The following is a 15,990-nucleotide window of genomic DNA, read 5'->3' as shown; positions in this document are numbered from 1 at the left end:
ATTTGAATTCATTCTGTCAAACAAATAAGTTCACTTTCCATTTTGGACAGGTATATGCAGAACATCAGATATCGCACGGTAATTTGGAGCAGCTGTTGGCAGTTTTTCAAATATGTTAGTAAAATTTTTTTGTTTAATCCAGTTAAAAGTTTTTCCAGGGAATACTGAGTCATGAAATTATACTAGTAGTTGTATGGTCATGGTCTATATTTCTTGAATATACAAATGATATTGTGACATTAATGATGATTACATAGTTTACTAAGTATTTGGAAAGGTGTGTGGATATAAAGTTCCAACATGCCAGGCCCTTACCAATGTCTGAAACATGCGAGTGTTAAAAGTCTCCAGAGATTAGGCTTTATGATTTTGCTTATGTTAAACCTAACACAAAGCTTTACCTTTCCTTCTCATCTCAAGGGATGCTGTGAAAGAACATCATCATCCAAAAAAGTCATACATGGTGTTAACTGGTTAAGATCCAGTTTTTAGGAGACTTACTTAATGGAACTTACTCAATGAAACTTCACCTTAGATAGAGTGAATTAAAACAGAGCCTTCAAGTGACTTGGGAAATGCCCTTTACTTAACAATGTCAGTAAACTCTGACTTCAGAGTAGTACATTCCTAATTTGGCAATTAATATTATGCTGTAATACTTTATACTTTGCACTTGACAGCAACTTGCACTGTCCATCTTAACATTTTCTCTATAATTTCTGTTGCAAATGCTTGCAGTTTGGCAGCCATCCCAACACTAAAAGGCTATACTCATTTATTTGGGACCGTCTACAGTTGCATGATGGCAAGCTGTGCCCTAGAAGAAGTGCATCCAGCAGTCCCTGTAAGCCAGGCCCCAGCCACCACAGGCTGCTGAAAAAGTGCTTTGCTACAAAGTGACAACAGTGGCCCATCATTAGGCAGTTCATGTTCTTGTGTGTGTGTATTTTAACATTTATCCAATACTTACAATATCAAGTGTCATAAATAAAATGGAAAAAAACTAAGGCAGTTCTTATTTTATAATGTCCCATACTTTAATAGCATAGACAAAAATGGAAGCCAGTAGTTTAGAGGAAGACTTAGTACAGCATGAATGTATTGCCATAGGAATGAGGGATAATTAGCAAGGAAATCTGGAAAATCCTCACTATTGAATTCCTATTTATGGAGCACAAAACCTGCAAAACAGTAGGTGCTGGGAATTCAGAAGAGAACTCTCTCTGATCTTGTACCTGGTTTTAAAAAAAAGAAAAGCAGGGTATTAACTATTGTTTGAAAAATAATGATAGTTGGAAAGGTGATGTACAGAGGGGTTACAGTTATATAAGTCAGGTAATGAGTACATTTCTTTTGGCTAATGTCACCCTTTCCTTTGGTCTCTCCCAGTTTTTCCTTCTTGTCTCTACCCACAAATTGTACAGTACATTTTCAACATAGGATCCAGTGAGTACTACTGCTTATCCCACTTTTAAATTTCTAAATCAATGTTCTGTTAATATCAATTACAAAATTCAAGATTTTACATTTACTTATGACAAAGTGATTGGATGAGCTGGAGTCAATTTAAGTGCAAAGAATTCTTTAAAATCAAGAATAATGCTGAAATCCTATTTAATAAAATAAAGCTTAATTAAGAAAAGAAAAAAAGAGCCAGACATGAACAAATAATAAAAGTGAAGAGTATCGTATATGGTGGTAAGTGCTATAGAAAAATAAGGCAGAACAGGAAGGCCTCATGGTCAGGGAGAACCTCTCTGATAAGGCAATATGGAGACAGAAGAACACAGCCCTACAGAGACCCAGAGGAAGAGTGCTCTGAGCATGAGGACATCCAGAGCAAAGGCCCCAGGGAAGGGCTATGCTTGGCTCATTTCAAGAAGGGGAAGAGTGCCAGCAGAATGAGGAGAGTGGGGTGGGGAGAAGGAGAACAGGAAATGGGGTGAGGGTGCTATGTAGGTGAATGCATTATGTGAGGCTTTTAGGCTATTATTCTGACTAAGCTGCGAGACTACTGAAGGGCTTGGAACAGAAAGTGTAAGGATCTGACTCTGGATGTCTGTAGAATCCTGAGTGGTCAGGGAAGGAAGAAGAGGTGGAAGGAAGCTACTATAGAGGCCAATGACCCCACTTCTGAATAGTTCGATGGAACCAGTAGATCCTCTTCTGAGATGCTAGATGTAGTCCAAAGATCACATATTCCCTGGGCTATGGAAGCCCTCAGAGTCTCCTCAGCACAACCTCACATAGAAGAGAGCCAAGCCAAGAAAACAAGAAGGGTGGTTTCTTCTGAGAGACTGGATTGTGGAGTGTGCTCTTAGATTTCTAAGTAAGGAGAATGAATCCCCTACTCCCATCCACCATGCCACTGGGTTTGTCTTAGATGTTTTAACACATATAATGGAAAGGTAGGTGCTCACAAAGATGAAAAGGCCAGAGACACAGAATCCAGTCATTGCTACACAAGAACAGTAGTACTTACAAATAAGTAGCTCAGAGGAGAGCACAGTGGACTTGACTTATAGTAAGATAACTTGGGGTCCTGTTCACAAGGGAGGCCATATTTAAATGAAGTTATGAAGAACTAGACACTCAGCAATTGTCAGAAAGACAACATGAGTAGAGGCAGAAAAGTATGAGAGACACAGATCAAGACACATTGTATACATAAACTGATTTCTTAAATGGCAAAAAATATCAATATGTAATCTGAAAATTAAGAAAATCAAGAAAAATGAGGGAAGGGATGGGTTGAGAGTGGTGAGTGAGACTGTTGGAAGGGTGACACATCAAGAGGCACTGAATTCATAAACTGCTTTGCTGAATGGCAACTCCTTTATACAACTACTTAAAGATAATAGAAATATTCAAATGAAAATATAAAGTAAAATATCCTCATGATAGGAATCAAAAGAAAAGTGGGAAAGAGCCTGGGCAGTCTGGCAAAGGCACTGAGCTTATGGAGAAAGTAGACAGGGAAGCGATCTTTCCACTTCCTATATTAGCACGCTCACAGGTAAAAAAAGACACATCAGAGCCAGGCACTGGTGGCTCATGCCTGTAATCCTGGCTACTCAGGTGGCTGAGATCTAAGATCGTGGGTTAAAGCCAGCCTAGGCAGGAAAATCCCTATGAGGCTCTTATCTCCAATAAGTTACTCAATAAAGCCAGGAGTGGTGCTGTGGCTCAAGTCGTAGAGCACTAGCTTTGAGCACAAAGAGGTTCAGGGACAGTGTCTAGGCCCTGAGTTCAAGCCCAGAACTGGCTAAATAAATAAAAGCACATCAGAGCACATCACTACACACTAATAATAAAATCTTACCTGCTGGTAGAATTCGTCATCTTTGGGGGTCAGGTAAGGAAGCCAAGTGTCTTCAAGCTCCTCAAGAAGCCTCAGTTTCTGTTTAAAAATAGTGAAGATTCTATGTAACTAAATGTAAAATGACCTCAAATAGAAAGCTTAGCTAATTTGAATATATGAGTTTTAGATATAGAAATTGAGTAATTAATAATTGATGAAGCACACATTTTTTTTAAATTCACAGATTTTGAAGTGTTTGATTCACATCCATCTTTCACAACAAGATATTTTCATCCCTAGCTTAACTTTTTAAGTTACCCAATATAGTTTTCCAGAACAAATCTTCCTATCTATCTGTGTTTGAGACACAGTTGGTTTTCCACCCTTCTATAATATTATAATATAATATAATATTTACTTATCCTGTTAACATTTATTTGCTTTTGTAAAAGTAGTCTTTCAGTTCAGGCTCCTGTCTGTAATCCCAGATGTTCTAGAGGCACAGATTGGGAGAATCATGGTTTAAGACTAGCCTCAGCAAGATATCCCAGTCTGCAATCCCAATCTAAGACAATCTCAGTCTAAGACATCCTGGCAAAAATGCAAGACCCTACCTGAAAAATAACTAAATCAAAAAAGGACTAGGGATATGGTTCAAGCACAAGCCCTGACTTCAAATCTAAATATTGCAAAAAGAACAAAACTTAAAAAAAAATTGATCTAGCAGGGCACCAGTGGTGCATGCCTGCAATCCTAGGTAATCAGGAGGCTGAGATTTGAGGATCGTTTTCAATGCCAGCCAGGGCCTGAAACTGTCCCTGAAACTCTTTGCATTCAAAGCTAGCTCTCTACCACTTGAGCCACAGCACCATGAGACTCTTATCTCCAATAAACTACTCACCATGAGACTCTTATCTCCAATAAACTATTCAAAAAAGCCTGAAGTGGTGCTGTGGCTCAAGTGGTAGAGAGCCAGCTTTGAGCGCAAAGAGTTTCAGGGACAGTTCCAGGCCCTGGGTTCAAGGCCCAGGACCAGTGAAAACTAAATAAATAAATAGATAAACTTTTCACTACTATAATAGTTATTAAACCTATATTATTCTTTTTTTTTGCTTTTCTCTTCCCATTTTATGAAGCACCCTTTTTAATATTCAGTAATAAGAAGCTGTTCAAGAAAAACTATTTCTTTACAGGAACAGTATCTCATGCCTGTAATTCTAGCTATAAGAGAAGCAGAGACTGGAAGACAGCTATTCAAGGCCCACTTGGTCAAAAAGTTCATGAGATTCCATCTCAACCAATAGCTGGCCATGATGGCACATACCTGTAAACCCAGCTAGGTAAGAATCAAATATGAAGCTCACATTTCAGAGCACAAATAAAACTCTACTAGAAAAAAATAACTAAAAACCAAAAGTACTGGCTCAAGTGGTAGAGCAATTATCTAGCATGTGGAAATCCTAAATTCTGTCTCCAGAACTACTTCTTAAAAAAAGGAAGAAAAAAAATCCATATCTTCCTCACACAGCACTTGCTACTCAGATGAAGTCAGAGAGTGGGTCATGTCTTATAACAAAGCAAATACATATGAAGTGATTATCATTCTGATTTTTTTTCAAACACCTGATCTGACACATTAGACATATATGCAGGCATATACAGGGTCTGTGTATGTGGCATATAAATGGCATATATTTGTATACACAGACACATAAATACATATTAATTCTTTGTAAAAATGGCAGAAATAAGTGGTTTTCAAATAACACTAAAAAAGCAAATTATCGTCAGGGTTTTGGTAAAGCCAGTAAGACATGACTAAGAATTAGACTGTGCTGTACCTGGCTGTAGGCCAATGTATCTACACTGGTAAAGAACACCGTTTGCATGCCAGAGACTGCTGGCTCACACCTAGAATGATAGGAACTAAGGAGAGTGAGGTCTGAGGATTTAAAGCCAGATTGGGCAGAGAGAAAAAGCTAGTAGACAGTGCCAGATCCTGAGTTCAAGCCTGGCGCACGTGCACGCACACGCGCGCGCGCACACACACACACACACACACACACACACACACACACAGCATACAGGTTTGGTAAACACACTGCTCCACTAACTACTATCTTACACATTGCAAATCCTACTCAACTAGTAGTCCAGTGTTTTAGCCTCTGACCCAGGAAAGAAGCCTTCAATTCACAACTCATCAGCATCAGAGTAGTTCAGAGAAAACATCCTCTTGGTAGCACTCAGAAGCTTTCTGAAGCTGTTAAATCAAAATGTGAAGTGAATATTGAAAAAAATGCTAGAAATATAATAACTAGTCATCAGCAAAAATAAACAGTAAATTCTATTTTATGCATAATCCTAGACCTATTAAAACCTCTGTTTTGATGGTTGATTATTTTCTGACCTATAATGAGAGGGAAAGATCTTCTCTTACTAAGGACCTGAAATACCAATACTTGTATAGTTTGAATAATTCACTAATTGGATAATTGGTTTATCTGCTTTTAGTATTAGTGCACAAAAAGGAACTAATGATATTTCCACAAATATACTTACACATTTATGTACACCATTGCTAATTTAATCAAAATCCTATTCCTCAATTTAATTTTCAGCTCAGGAAAGCCTGAATTTCCCAAGAACCTTTTGCAAGTTCTTAGGACTTTTTATAAATACAAAGCACTAGAATATTTATAAATGCCACCAAAACTTTCAAGCTTTTAATAATTCAGAGGCTGCACCTTACAAAACCCAACTCAAGGTCTCCTTTGTGAGAGTTCATTGATAAAGCTAATCCACTTATAATGCAGAGCACAAAGGTGTAGATTTCCAAAAGGAATTACATATTCCATGTAAGTCAGATTAAATATCAACAGACTTGCCCCAAAGGTCAACAGGTATCAATGCACGCAAAAATACTTAAGTCAAGGGCTTCAAGTAAGTTATTAGAAAAATAACCACCTCTCAGTTTAATTGAAACCCAGAGTATCCAACAATTAAAAATATTGTAATCTGGCTAAGCAAAATGAACCCCAAGATAGGGACACAAGAAGTTTTCTCTTTCTTGCTGTTTTCAATGTACTTATATTATACTATGTGATTTTTTTTTTGTTTCTTTTGTATGTTCTTTACCCATGGTATAATCCCTGTTTTAACTGTATTTGATTCCAAGTGCCCTGCATCTAGTATATACATTTTTCTAATTTGGGGAGGGGAAGGGAAATAATGAAATACTGAAATAAAGATACAGGTTGACCCATTGTAGCAATGAGATGTACGAGACACTATGCTGAAAACAAACTTTACAACTTCAGGAAGGGTGAGGGAGGGAAGAGTTGGGAGCTAGGGAGGAAAGGGATGGTAGGGGAAAAACAAAGGAGGAGGTAACAAATCTGGACAGGAAATGTATGCCTACCTTACTCATGTAACTGTAACCCTTCTGTATAGTATCTTTACAATAAAAATATATTTTAAAAAAAGAATTCACCAAGAAAATAAAAATAATATAATCTGAGCCAGATGCCAGTGGCTCAAGCCTATAATTTTGGCTACTTTAGAAGCTGATATCCAGAGGATTATTGTTAAAAGCCAGCCTGGTTAGAAAACTTCATGAGACTCCTTTTCAACCCACAGATGGGCATAGTGGCACATACTTCTCATCCCAAGCTATGTGAAAGGCTGTGAGTGAAAGTTGAGACTCCAGGCCAACCTGAACATAAAAGTTTGAGAGATTTCATCTCTAAAAAGGAAAACTACACATGGTAGTGGGCCCCCCGTTATCCTGGCTACAAAGACAAGCTTAAAGTAGGTGGCTCGGGGCTTACTTGAAAGCACAGGCAAGAAAAGGATCCCTATTTCAAAAGAAATCAGAATAAAACAGGACTAGAGGCATGATTTAAGTAGTATAGAATCTGCCTAGCAAGTGTGAGGCCATGAGTTCAAACTCCATTACTGAAGGAAAAAAAAATGAAACCTGAACAGCTATGTCGCAAGGACAAAATTCTAGCTGGGCGCCAGTGGCATATGCCTGTAATTTTAGCTACTCAGGAAGCTGAGATCTGAGGATCACAGTTAGAAGCTAACCCAGTCAAGTAAGTCCTTGGGACTTTCATCTCCAGCTAGTCACCAAAAAAGCTAGAAGTGAAGATGTGGCTCAAGCAGTAGAATGCTAGCTCTGAGCAAAAAGGGCTCAGAGACAGACACCAGGCCTGAGTTCAAGTCCCAGAACCAACACAAGAAAACAAATGAACCTAAAAAAAAAAAAGGTAGAGCAGGCCCTGGTGGCTGTAATCCTAGCTAGTGAGGAGGCTATGATCTGAGGATTGTAGTTAAAAGCCAGCCTGGGCAGCAAAGTCTGTGAGACTCTTATCTCTGATTAACCACCAGAAAACAGGAAGTAGACTGTGGCTCAAAGTGGTACAACTTTAGCTTTGAACAAAGGGACAGTGCCCAGGCCCTTACATCAAGCCCCAGAACAGACAAAAAAAAAAAAAAAAAAAAATCATTAAGAATAAAAGACTGTCTTAGACTTTGCTTCCAAGAGTATAAAGTGAAATACATCTGAGAGGGAAACTGGCAATTCATTTCCAACTTCAACTGCTTTTATCCTTTAACCCAGCATAATATTTTTTTAGAATTTCTCCTACAAATACATTTTTACCATGGTTCAGGTAAGTATATACTCAAAGTTACATCATTATTTGCAGAACAAAAGGTTGGAAACATTAAAACTACTCAACTGTGCCAATACAAGGGTGAATTTCATATGTGAGTTATCTCATTGAAGCAAAAAGATTAAAAGCAATGCAAATGCCCACCCATAGGGGATAGTGGAATACAGAAAGGTGCAACCGCTAGATGAAATTCAAGGCAACAGTAAATAAAAGCAAAGAAGTTCTTTTAAAAAATTCCCCCGTAGCCAACACCTGGAAACCATGCCTATAATTCTAGCTACACAGGAGGCCAAGATATAAGGATCAAGGTTTACAGCCAGCTTGGGTAGACAAATCTGAGACTCTTATCTCCAAATAACCAACATAATTCTGGAAGAGAAGGAGCAAAAAGATTGAAAAGCATGGCTCAAGTGATAGAGCACCAACTGAGAGTTAAAAAGCCAAGCCAGAAAGCAAGGCCCAGACTTCAAGCCCTAATACCAGCACCAAAAAAAAAAAAAAAAAAAAAAAGGCTCCCAAAACAGAGAAAGGTGATCAGGGAGACAGGAGAAGGTACTAGGAAAAGTTAACATGGCCAACAACACATGTTATGTATACATATGAAAATGTTACAATGAAATCCATTCTTTTGTACAATCAATACATAAGAAAAATAAGTAAAATAAAAATTTTAAAAAATCTAGACTTGCTTGAAACAAAAATGTATAAAATAAAAAATAAACAAAGTTTTAGATTCTGTTACCTAATCTCCATGCCTTAGACAAGTAGTGTCAAAGTTTTCACAGTATCTTTATGAATATACCATAGATTCAGACATTCATTTGTATGTCTGTGTATTATTGTAAGATTCAATATATGATCTGCTATTACAAGAAAAAATATACTTTCATGAAATCTGGCATAAACATGTACAAATGAAATGTGTTTGCTGTAAATAATAAATGTAGGATAAAATATATGCATTCCTTAATAAAAATAAAAGTGCCTATTGGCCAAATACAACCCTCACACACATACCCCCTCCCCCCATGAAAAAAAACACGATTCAACATCTACTTGCACTGACATGCAGAAACATATAGGATAAATGACCACCTATTACGGTGGTATCTGTCAGGAAGAAAGATGGGAAGTGACTGCAAAGGGCATCAGAGCAGAGAAAAACCCTTCAAAATACTCTATTTTATATTATTTTGAACAATGTAAACAGATAGCCAACTCAATGTATTACTGATCGCCAATTCAAAGGTATTACTTCTTAATTGTAAACATGGAATTGAATACAAAAATGTTTTAGAAAGCACACAATTCCATACACAGGCAAATGAGGTGTTTGGGAACCTGTCATAGATGAGCACAGCTCTGACAAATTCTCTGTATTGAATCCAGCCAAAGGGTAAACACACAGCACATTAAACTGCTCTCTGGTGTGGAGGCAGAGTGGCTCACACGTGGTTGTCAGATCTGCTTCTTAGCCTAATGTACAGATACATCCACACAGCTGGGCCCTACAGCACACAGTGCTGCCCACACACTTCTTTGCTGTCACAATCGTGTCAAATATGTCAAGCTGCTCATAAATGCCACATAGCAAGCAGGAGATGCCTGGTAGGAGGAACATGAAGACCACCGCCTGTGGGCTACTGCCCATTTTCATCACTCCTGCAAGTAACAGGGACAAGAACCTAGTAAGGCACATGCAATGAAAAACCATAAAACTTTAGAATAATATGCAGAACTTTCTTCAACAACTTAAGCCCTGGTTTGACTATGAATAACTGAGGCTTGAAGGTAGGAGTGAAGCATCTTGGGTAATTACATAATAAATTAACTGGATTATGACTCATACAGAGGGCCTATACTTTTCATCCTACTGCTGTCTCTTCAAACCTCTTTAGACCATGCTGCCAACAACTCTAATTCTTCCAGCTTTCATTTTCCATGTAGTGGTCAGGCTTGATTTTTAAAAAAATGCAGGGCTGGGAAGTTGGCTCAGTGGTAGAACACTTGCCTTGCATGCATGAGGCCCTGGGTTTGATTCCTCAGCACCACATAAGCAAAAAGAAAAAAGCCGGAAGTGGCGCTGTGGCTCAAGTGGTAGAGCGCTAGCCTTGAGCTGAAGAGCTGAGGGACAGTGTCCAGGCCCAGAGTTCACACCCCACAACCGGACCAAAAATAAATAAATAAATAATAAAAAAATGTAATGCTGTTACCTGAGTCTTCTCACAAATACAATCACAAATAAAAGCCAGTGAACATTCACTGTAGGCAATCATGTGATCTTCAAGCAAGTATAAGACCGATTTGGTTTGTAGATAGGTGCCACTGGGTCAGGAAGACCCATCTCATTAACACTGTAAAGATCAGAAGGAAGTAACTAAGGCAAAGGAAGTCAAAATAAACATCTTCTAAATAATACAATGTATCTTAAAAAAAAAAAATCACAGATGTGATGTTCCCTGTATGATTCTCAATGAAATAGGAAGCAGTAAAAGGGAAACATGATTAGGAAGCAGAAATGAGTACAGATTCTAGTACTTCCTAGGTGTGGAACCATGACTGACTCAAGCTCTTTCAACCATTTCCTCAACTGTAAAACAATGGTAAAAGGATTTTTTGCAGAAGTGGTAAAATTAACCATTTAAATTAGTGCATTTTGCAAACTACAAACTATGTAGATTTTAGGCAGGGTGGGGGAGGGCTTCTATACATCAAAGCACAAGTCAAGGAGCTGAACTGTGAGTTCCAAAATTACTTGTACCAGTCCAGTACGTAATGTGGGACTCATTTCATACCTCCCCATGAGGGGTTAAGTAACCCATGTAAAGATCTATAAACACTACCTGTCACACAAAAAGTCCTCAATACATTTTGGTGACTATCTTCTGATATTTATTTGTGTCTGAAAAAAGACAGCTTTATGTATCAGTTATAAATTATCTATTAAAAATCTATATGAGGGCTGGGAAGGTGGCTCAGTGGTAGAGCGCTTGCCTTGCATGCTTGAGGCCTTGGGTTCGATTCCTCAGCACCACATAAGCAAAAAAGAAAAAAGCCGGAAGTGGCGCTGTGACTCAAGTGGTAGAGCGCTAGCCTTGAGCTGAAGAGCTGAGGGACAGCGCCCAGGCCCAGAGTTCAGGCCCCACGACCGGACCCAAAAACAAACAAACAAAAATAAAAAATCTATATGAACCCCACCTAATTATGTGTTAGACAAAAGATCATTTCTCGATGACAAATCCAGATATTAATTTGCCTAGATGACCTGGGAAAAATATATAATAAACTTTACAGAGGGTGTGTGTGTGTGTGTGTGTGTGTGTGTGTGTGTGTGTGTGTGTGTGTGTGTGTGTGTGTGTGTGTGTGTGTGTGTGTGTGTGTGTGTGTGTGTGTGTGTGTGTGTGTGTGTGTGTGTGTGTGTGTGTGTGTGTGTGTGTGTGTGTGTGTGTGTGTGTGTGTGTATACAATGCATGAATTAACTATAACCGAGAAGCTACAAAGGTCATCTGTAGAATTTTAGAATACATAAGAAAACCTCAGGCCTCCCTAGAGCTATTAATGTACTGCCAAAATATTTCGCTGCTAGTCATGAGAGATTCACAATTCATTCTCATTTCTCAAGAATAATACAAATTCACTCTCACCACACTCCACAGCATCCCAAAGTCAAGAAAATATTTATCTTTCAAGATCTGATTAATCTTTAAGACATATATAAAAAGTACATATATGACATAATACTTTTCAATCAAGAGTGCTTGCTCATGCCTATAACCTGAACTACTCAGGAAGCAAAGATCTGGAAGATTGTAGTTTAAATCCAGCCAAAACAAAAAAGTAGCAAGACCTCCATCTCAACCAACAGCTGGATTTGGTAGTACACATCTGTCATCTCAGCTATGGCAAGAGGGGTACATAGGCATGTGATCCAAGGTGCTTCAGACAAAAAAAAAAGCAAGACCCTACCTGCATTTTAGTTCTGGATTAATAAAATTAAATCAAGATTCTAAAAAGGCAAATATAAATGTCTCAGATAAAAGAGAACTGGATAGCATTCAAAGCAGATTAGTTATATAAGGCTAATACACTTAAACACATAGTGAAGAAAATTAAAATTACTTAAATAAAATACAGAAAAGAATCTGCATTAGTGACCTGAGAGATGATTTTAAGTATTTTAATACATGTATGTGGAGTCATGAAAAGAGGAGAGACAAAATGGGACAAAGGAAAATCCAATAGGTAGTTATTTTACAAATTTGATTAAACTTTAAAACCACAGAGCCATGATATTTCAGGAACTCCAAGAACAAAAAACATAAGGCACTAAAGCATATTAGAAATTAAATTACTTAAATCCAGTGAAAACAACTAAAAGCAAGTAGAGAAAAATATCTTTGAACATTAAAAGCCATAAAATAACAATAAACATCATCTGGAAACAATATTATCAAGATGGTAGAAGGATGCCCCACTTCCAAAAAAAAATGCTGATAAAATAAGTACTTTTAAGATAGACAAAAGCAGAGAAAAACAACATCAGCAGACCTTTACAGTAAGAAATGATAAAGGAGATCTTTGGCAGAAAGAAAAGGATGCTAGATACAAATGTGAATCTATGTGAAGAAATGAACAGCATCAGGAACAGTGATTTCACAGAAAATATAAAAATTTCTCTTTATTTAAATCTTTATAAAAAAACACTTGACTTTTTGAAGCAAAAGAAAATAGCACCTTGTATGGTTTATAGCATATGTTTACATAATTAAACTTTACAAAAATGCATACATATATGTAACATATGTAGAAGTTAAAGGCCTAAGAGAATATGTACTATACGGTTATATTGTAAAACTATTATATGTGTAAGTATTATACTTATATTGGATATGTATATTGTATCATAAAGGCCTAAGGGAAGTATATTGTAAAATTCTTACATATGAATTGAAACAATGCTACTTCAAAGAAGGCTCTATTAAAATAGAGATAAAGATGGATACTAGAAATATTGAAATAATTTTATGTAACAGAATTATAGGTACAAGGTCAGCAAAAAGATAAACTGAAATTACAAATATATATATATATATATATATATATATATATATGTAGAGTACCTGCCTATGAAGCACAAGACCTTGACTTCAAGTATCACCGAGAGAGAGAGAGAGAGAGAGAGAGAGAGAGAGAGAGAGAGACATAGAGAAATAGTGGGATTAGCTGGAGGCATGGTTCAACAGTAGAGTTCCTGCTGAGCAAATGTGAGACTTTGAATTCTAACTCTACTATCCCCCTGCCACTATATTATATATAGTGAAATTCAACCATACAAATAAACACAAATTTAAATATAGTCTAAACTCAATTAAAAGGCAGAAATTGTCAGACTGACTTGTTTGAAAAGCAGTGCCCAAATATGTGTTGTCTGTAAGAAATTCATGTCAATTATGAAGAAATAAACCGTAAAAATTAAAATAAGTACACCAATGTGAACATACATAATGCTACAGAATTGTGGCACTTGAAGAAACTAGAAAAAGAAATAATATTTAAAAATTATACTTGGACATGAAAAATTAAACAGGACTCTAAATAGTCATACAATGAGACCAAAAGAGGATATTGTTAGGAGACCACAAAGGCGCAATAGCTATGTGCATTTGATCATATAAAATGTTTATCAAAATGAACCACAAGAAATGGAAAAAAGGATTTTTTTCTTTTACATTTTGTATTTTGTTTTTCCCCTTTTGTCAGTTTTCATTTCTGTATTTTTTATCTTGTATGTAAATTTATCTGATTTGGGGAAGGTAAGAGGAAGAACAGAAATGGTGGGATAAAGGGTAAACTAATTCAGCAGTGATACTCACTCAACAGTATGCTGAAAATGAACTATACAACTTGTGGGGGAGGGGATTGGGAACCAAAAAAACTGGGAGAAAAGGAGAGAAGTGACACTGTTCAAAAAGAAATGTACTCATTGCCTGACTTATGTAACTGTAAACTTTCTGTACATTATCTTTACAATAAAAATGAAAATATGAAAAATTACATGAGACATTATTTAAATGAGCTAGGCACCACTGGCTCATATCTGTAATCCTAGCTACTTAAGAGTCTGAAATCTGAGGATCATGGTTCAAAGCCAGCCAGGGCAGGAAACTCCATGAGACTCTTATCTCCAATAAACTGCTCAAAAAGGCCAGAAGTGATGCTATGGCTCAAGTGGTTGAGTGCTGGCCTTGAGCAAAAGAAGCTTAGGGGCAGAGCCCAAGGCCCAGAGTTCAAGCTATAGGACAGGCAAAAAATAAAAGAGGGGGGGGGGGGGATGAGGAATTGTTTAAATGACAAAAAAAAAAAAAAGAGAAAGAGAAAAAAAGTCAATTATATTAAAAGCCAGTCCTAAAAGAAAATTTAATTTCTAGCCAGAAAGGTAAGAAAAACAAAAACAAATCTCCACATAACAATTAAAAGGTCAATAGGGGATATTATTAACCTAACACTAACAAGGTCTAAAACTTGTACAATAAAAAAAAAAAAATCTTAAAAAACATATCAAGGTTTCTTCAAAAAGAAAACCTGGGTTGTCTGTTAAGAAAACTGCACTTTAAGGTTTCCAGAAAGTAAACTCCTTTGGGAATTGTCCTTAGCAAAGCAGCTTTTGCTTCTCCTTTTGCTGGTATCCTAAATTCTAAACAAAAGTCACACCCAAATGATTAAGATGTTGACTATTAAACAGTGTTTCTTGGAAAATAACAAAAGTAAAATTAATCCTTTTAAGAAACCACACCCTTCCTTTAGATGCTGTCTAGCAATCTCAGTAGAAGAGTAATTTAATCTGAAAAAAAAAAAGATGATTATTTGAACAGAAAGCACTGCTGAAGGTCACTGAAAGCAGATACCCAAGTCACAGAACCTTTAGACTACAGCACCCCCAAACCTGTTGTCTCCACATTAGGATTAAAGGTTGCCCAGGCATGTGACCAGTTCTTCAGAGGAAAAAAAAAAATCCAACCCAATTCCCCAGCTAAGTGTAGGAAGGCTAGTGAGAAAGAAAGCTGCCACTCTGAGCCTCTCATTCCCATATTTACTTGTCTGTGGTGCTCCTCTCTCTTTCAACTGTTCCCTGCTTCACCCTGCTCTACCAAGTAAGTCTCTGCTAAACTCCTACCTTGTAAGTTTTCCATTTCTTCAAAGCTTCTGTTAGTTCTTTCTGCAGTTCTTTTTGCCTATGGATCTTGAGTTCCTGTGACTTTCATGGGAACTGAGAAGCAAAACTGAGAATTTTTTTGCTTTCTCTTACTGGGGAGCCCTCCTACTTGCCCCTCTCTTTCTCCCATGATGCTATCTCAAAAACCCAGATAAAAACAAAAGGGCTAGGGGCCTAGCTCAAATGACAAAACACCTGCCTAGGAGACCCTGAATTCAATCTCTAGTATCAAAACAAACAAAATTGCCTAGTACCTTCCATGCCTTCTAGCATGTATTACTGATAATAAGAATCTGTCTTCTGAAGAGAAGTTTTTTTCTTTGCAGCTTATCAATATGTTTCCACTTATATGCCTTATAATCTAAGTTTCAACATGATGATATTACTCCAAGTATCCAGACTCAGGGAATTCTATAAATAAGAAAAATTCTCAATTGTCAGCTCTTCAAATTCTTTTATTATGGAATTCATATCAGAAAAATTAAGACCTCTCCAACTAGACTCCAAGTGTCTTTTATTATGTTTTTAATCTTATATATCTTCATACTGCATTGTAAGTGGATAACTCAATATTCTCAGGCCATCAATTTTCTTAATTGTGTCATCTCATTTACTGAATTTATTATTTCAGCCACACATGGTAATACATGTTTGTAATTCCAGCCCTCAGGAGGCTGAGGCAGGAGGAGAATCTGAAGTTGCAGGCCAGACTAGACTACATATTGAGATCCTGTCTTAAAAATAAAATACAAAACATTTAATATTTCTTTTTTTTTGGGGGGGGGAGAGGGGTCCGG

The 15,990-nt window shown here is 37.1% G+C and overlaps 1 protein-coding gene across 5 annotated transcripts in view; it reads right to left on the bottom strand.

Moving 5' to 3' along the window:
* Positions 1–15,990, bottom strand: part of Fto (FTO alpha-ketoglutarate dependent dioxygenase) — a 392,707-nt gene that overhangs the window by 281,177 nt on the left and 95,540 nt on the right. For all 5 annotated transcript variants that reach the window (XM_069992308.1, XM_069992312.1, XM_069992310.1 and 2 more), the window contains exon 2: positions 3,323–3,400. In XM_069992308.1, the coding sequence (XP_069848409.1) occupies positions 3,323–3,400 (78 nt within the window). The remainder of the gene's footprint in view (positions 1–3,322; positions 3,401–15,990) is intronic.

The sequence above is a fragment of the Dipodomys merriami genome, unplaced genomic scaffold (genome assembly GCF_024711535.1).
Source record: "Dipodomys merriami isolate MVZ:Mamm:240054 unplaced genomic scaffold, mDipMer1.0.p SCAF_41, whole genome shotgun sequence".
NCBI classification, from domain to species: domain Eukaryota; kingdom Metazoa; phylum Chordata; class Mammalia; order Rodentia; family Heteromyidae; genus Dipodomys; species Dipodomys merriami.
Note: the sequence above shows the minus strand (reverse complement) of the source record. Positions and strands in the feature narration are given on the sequence as shown.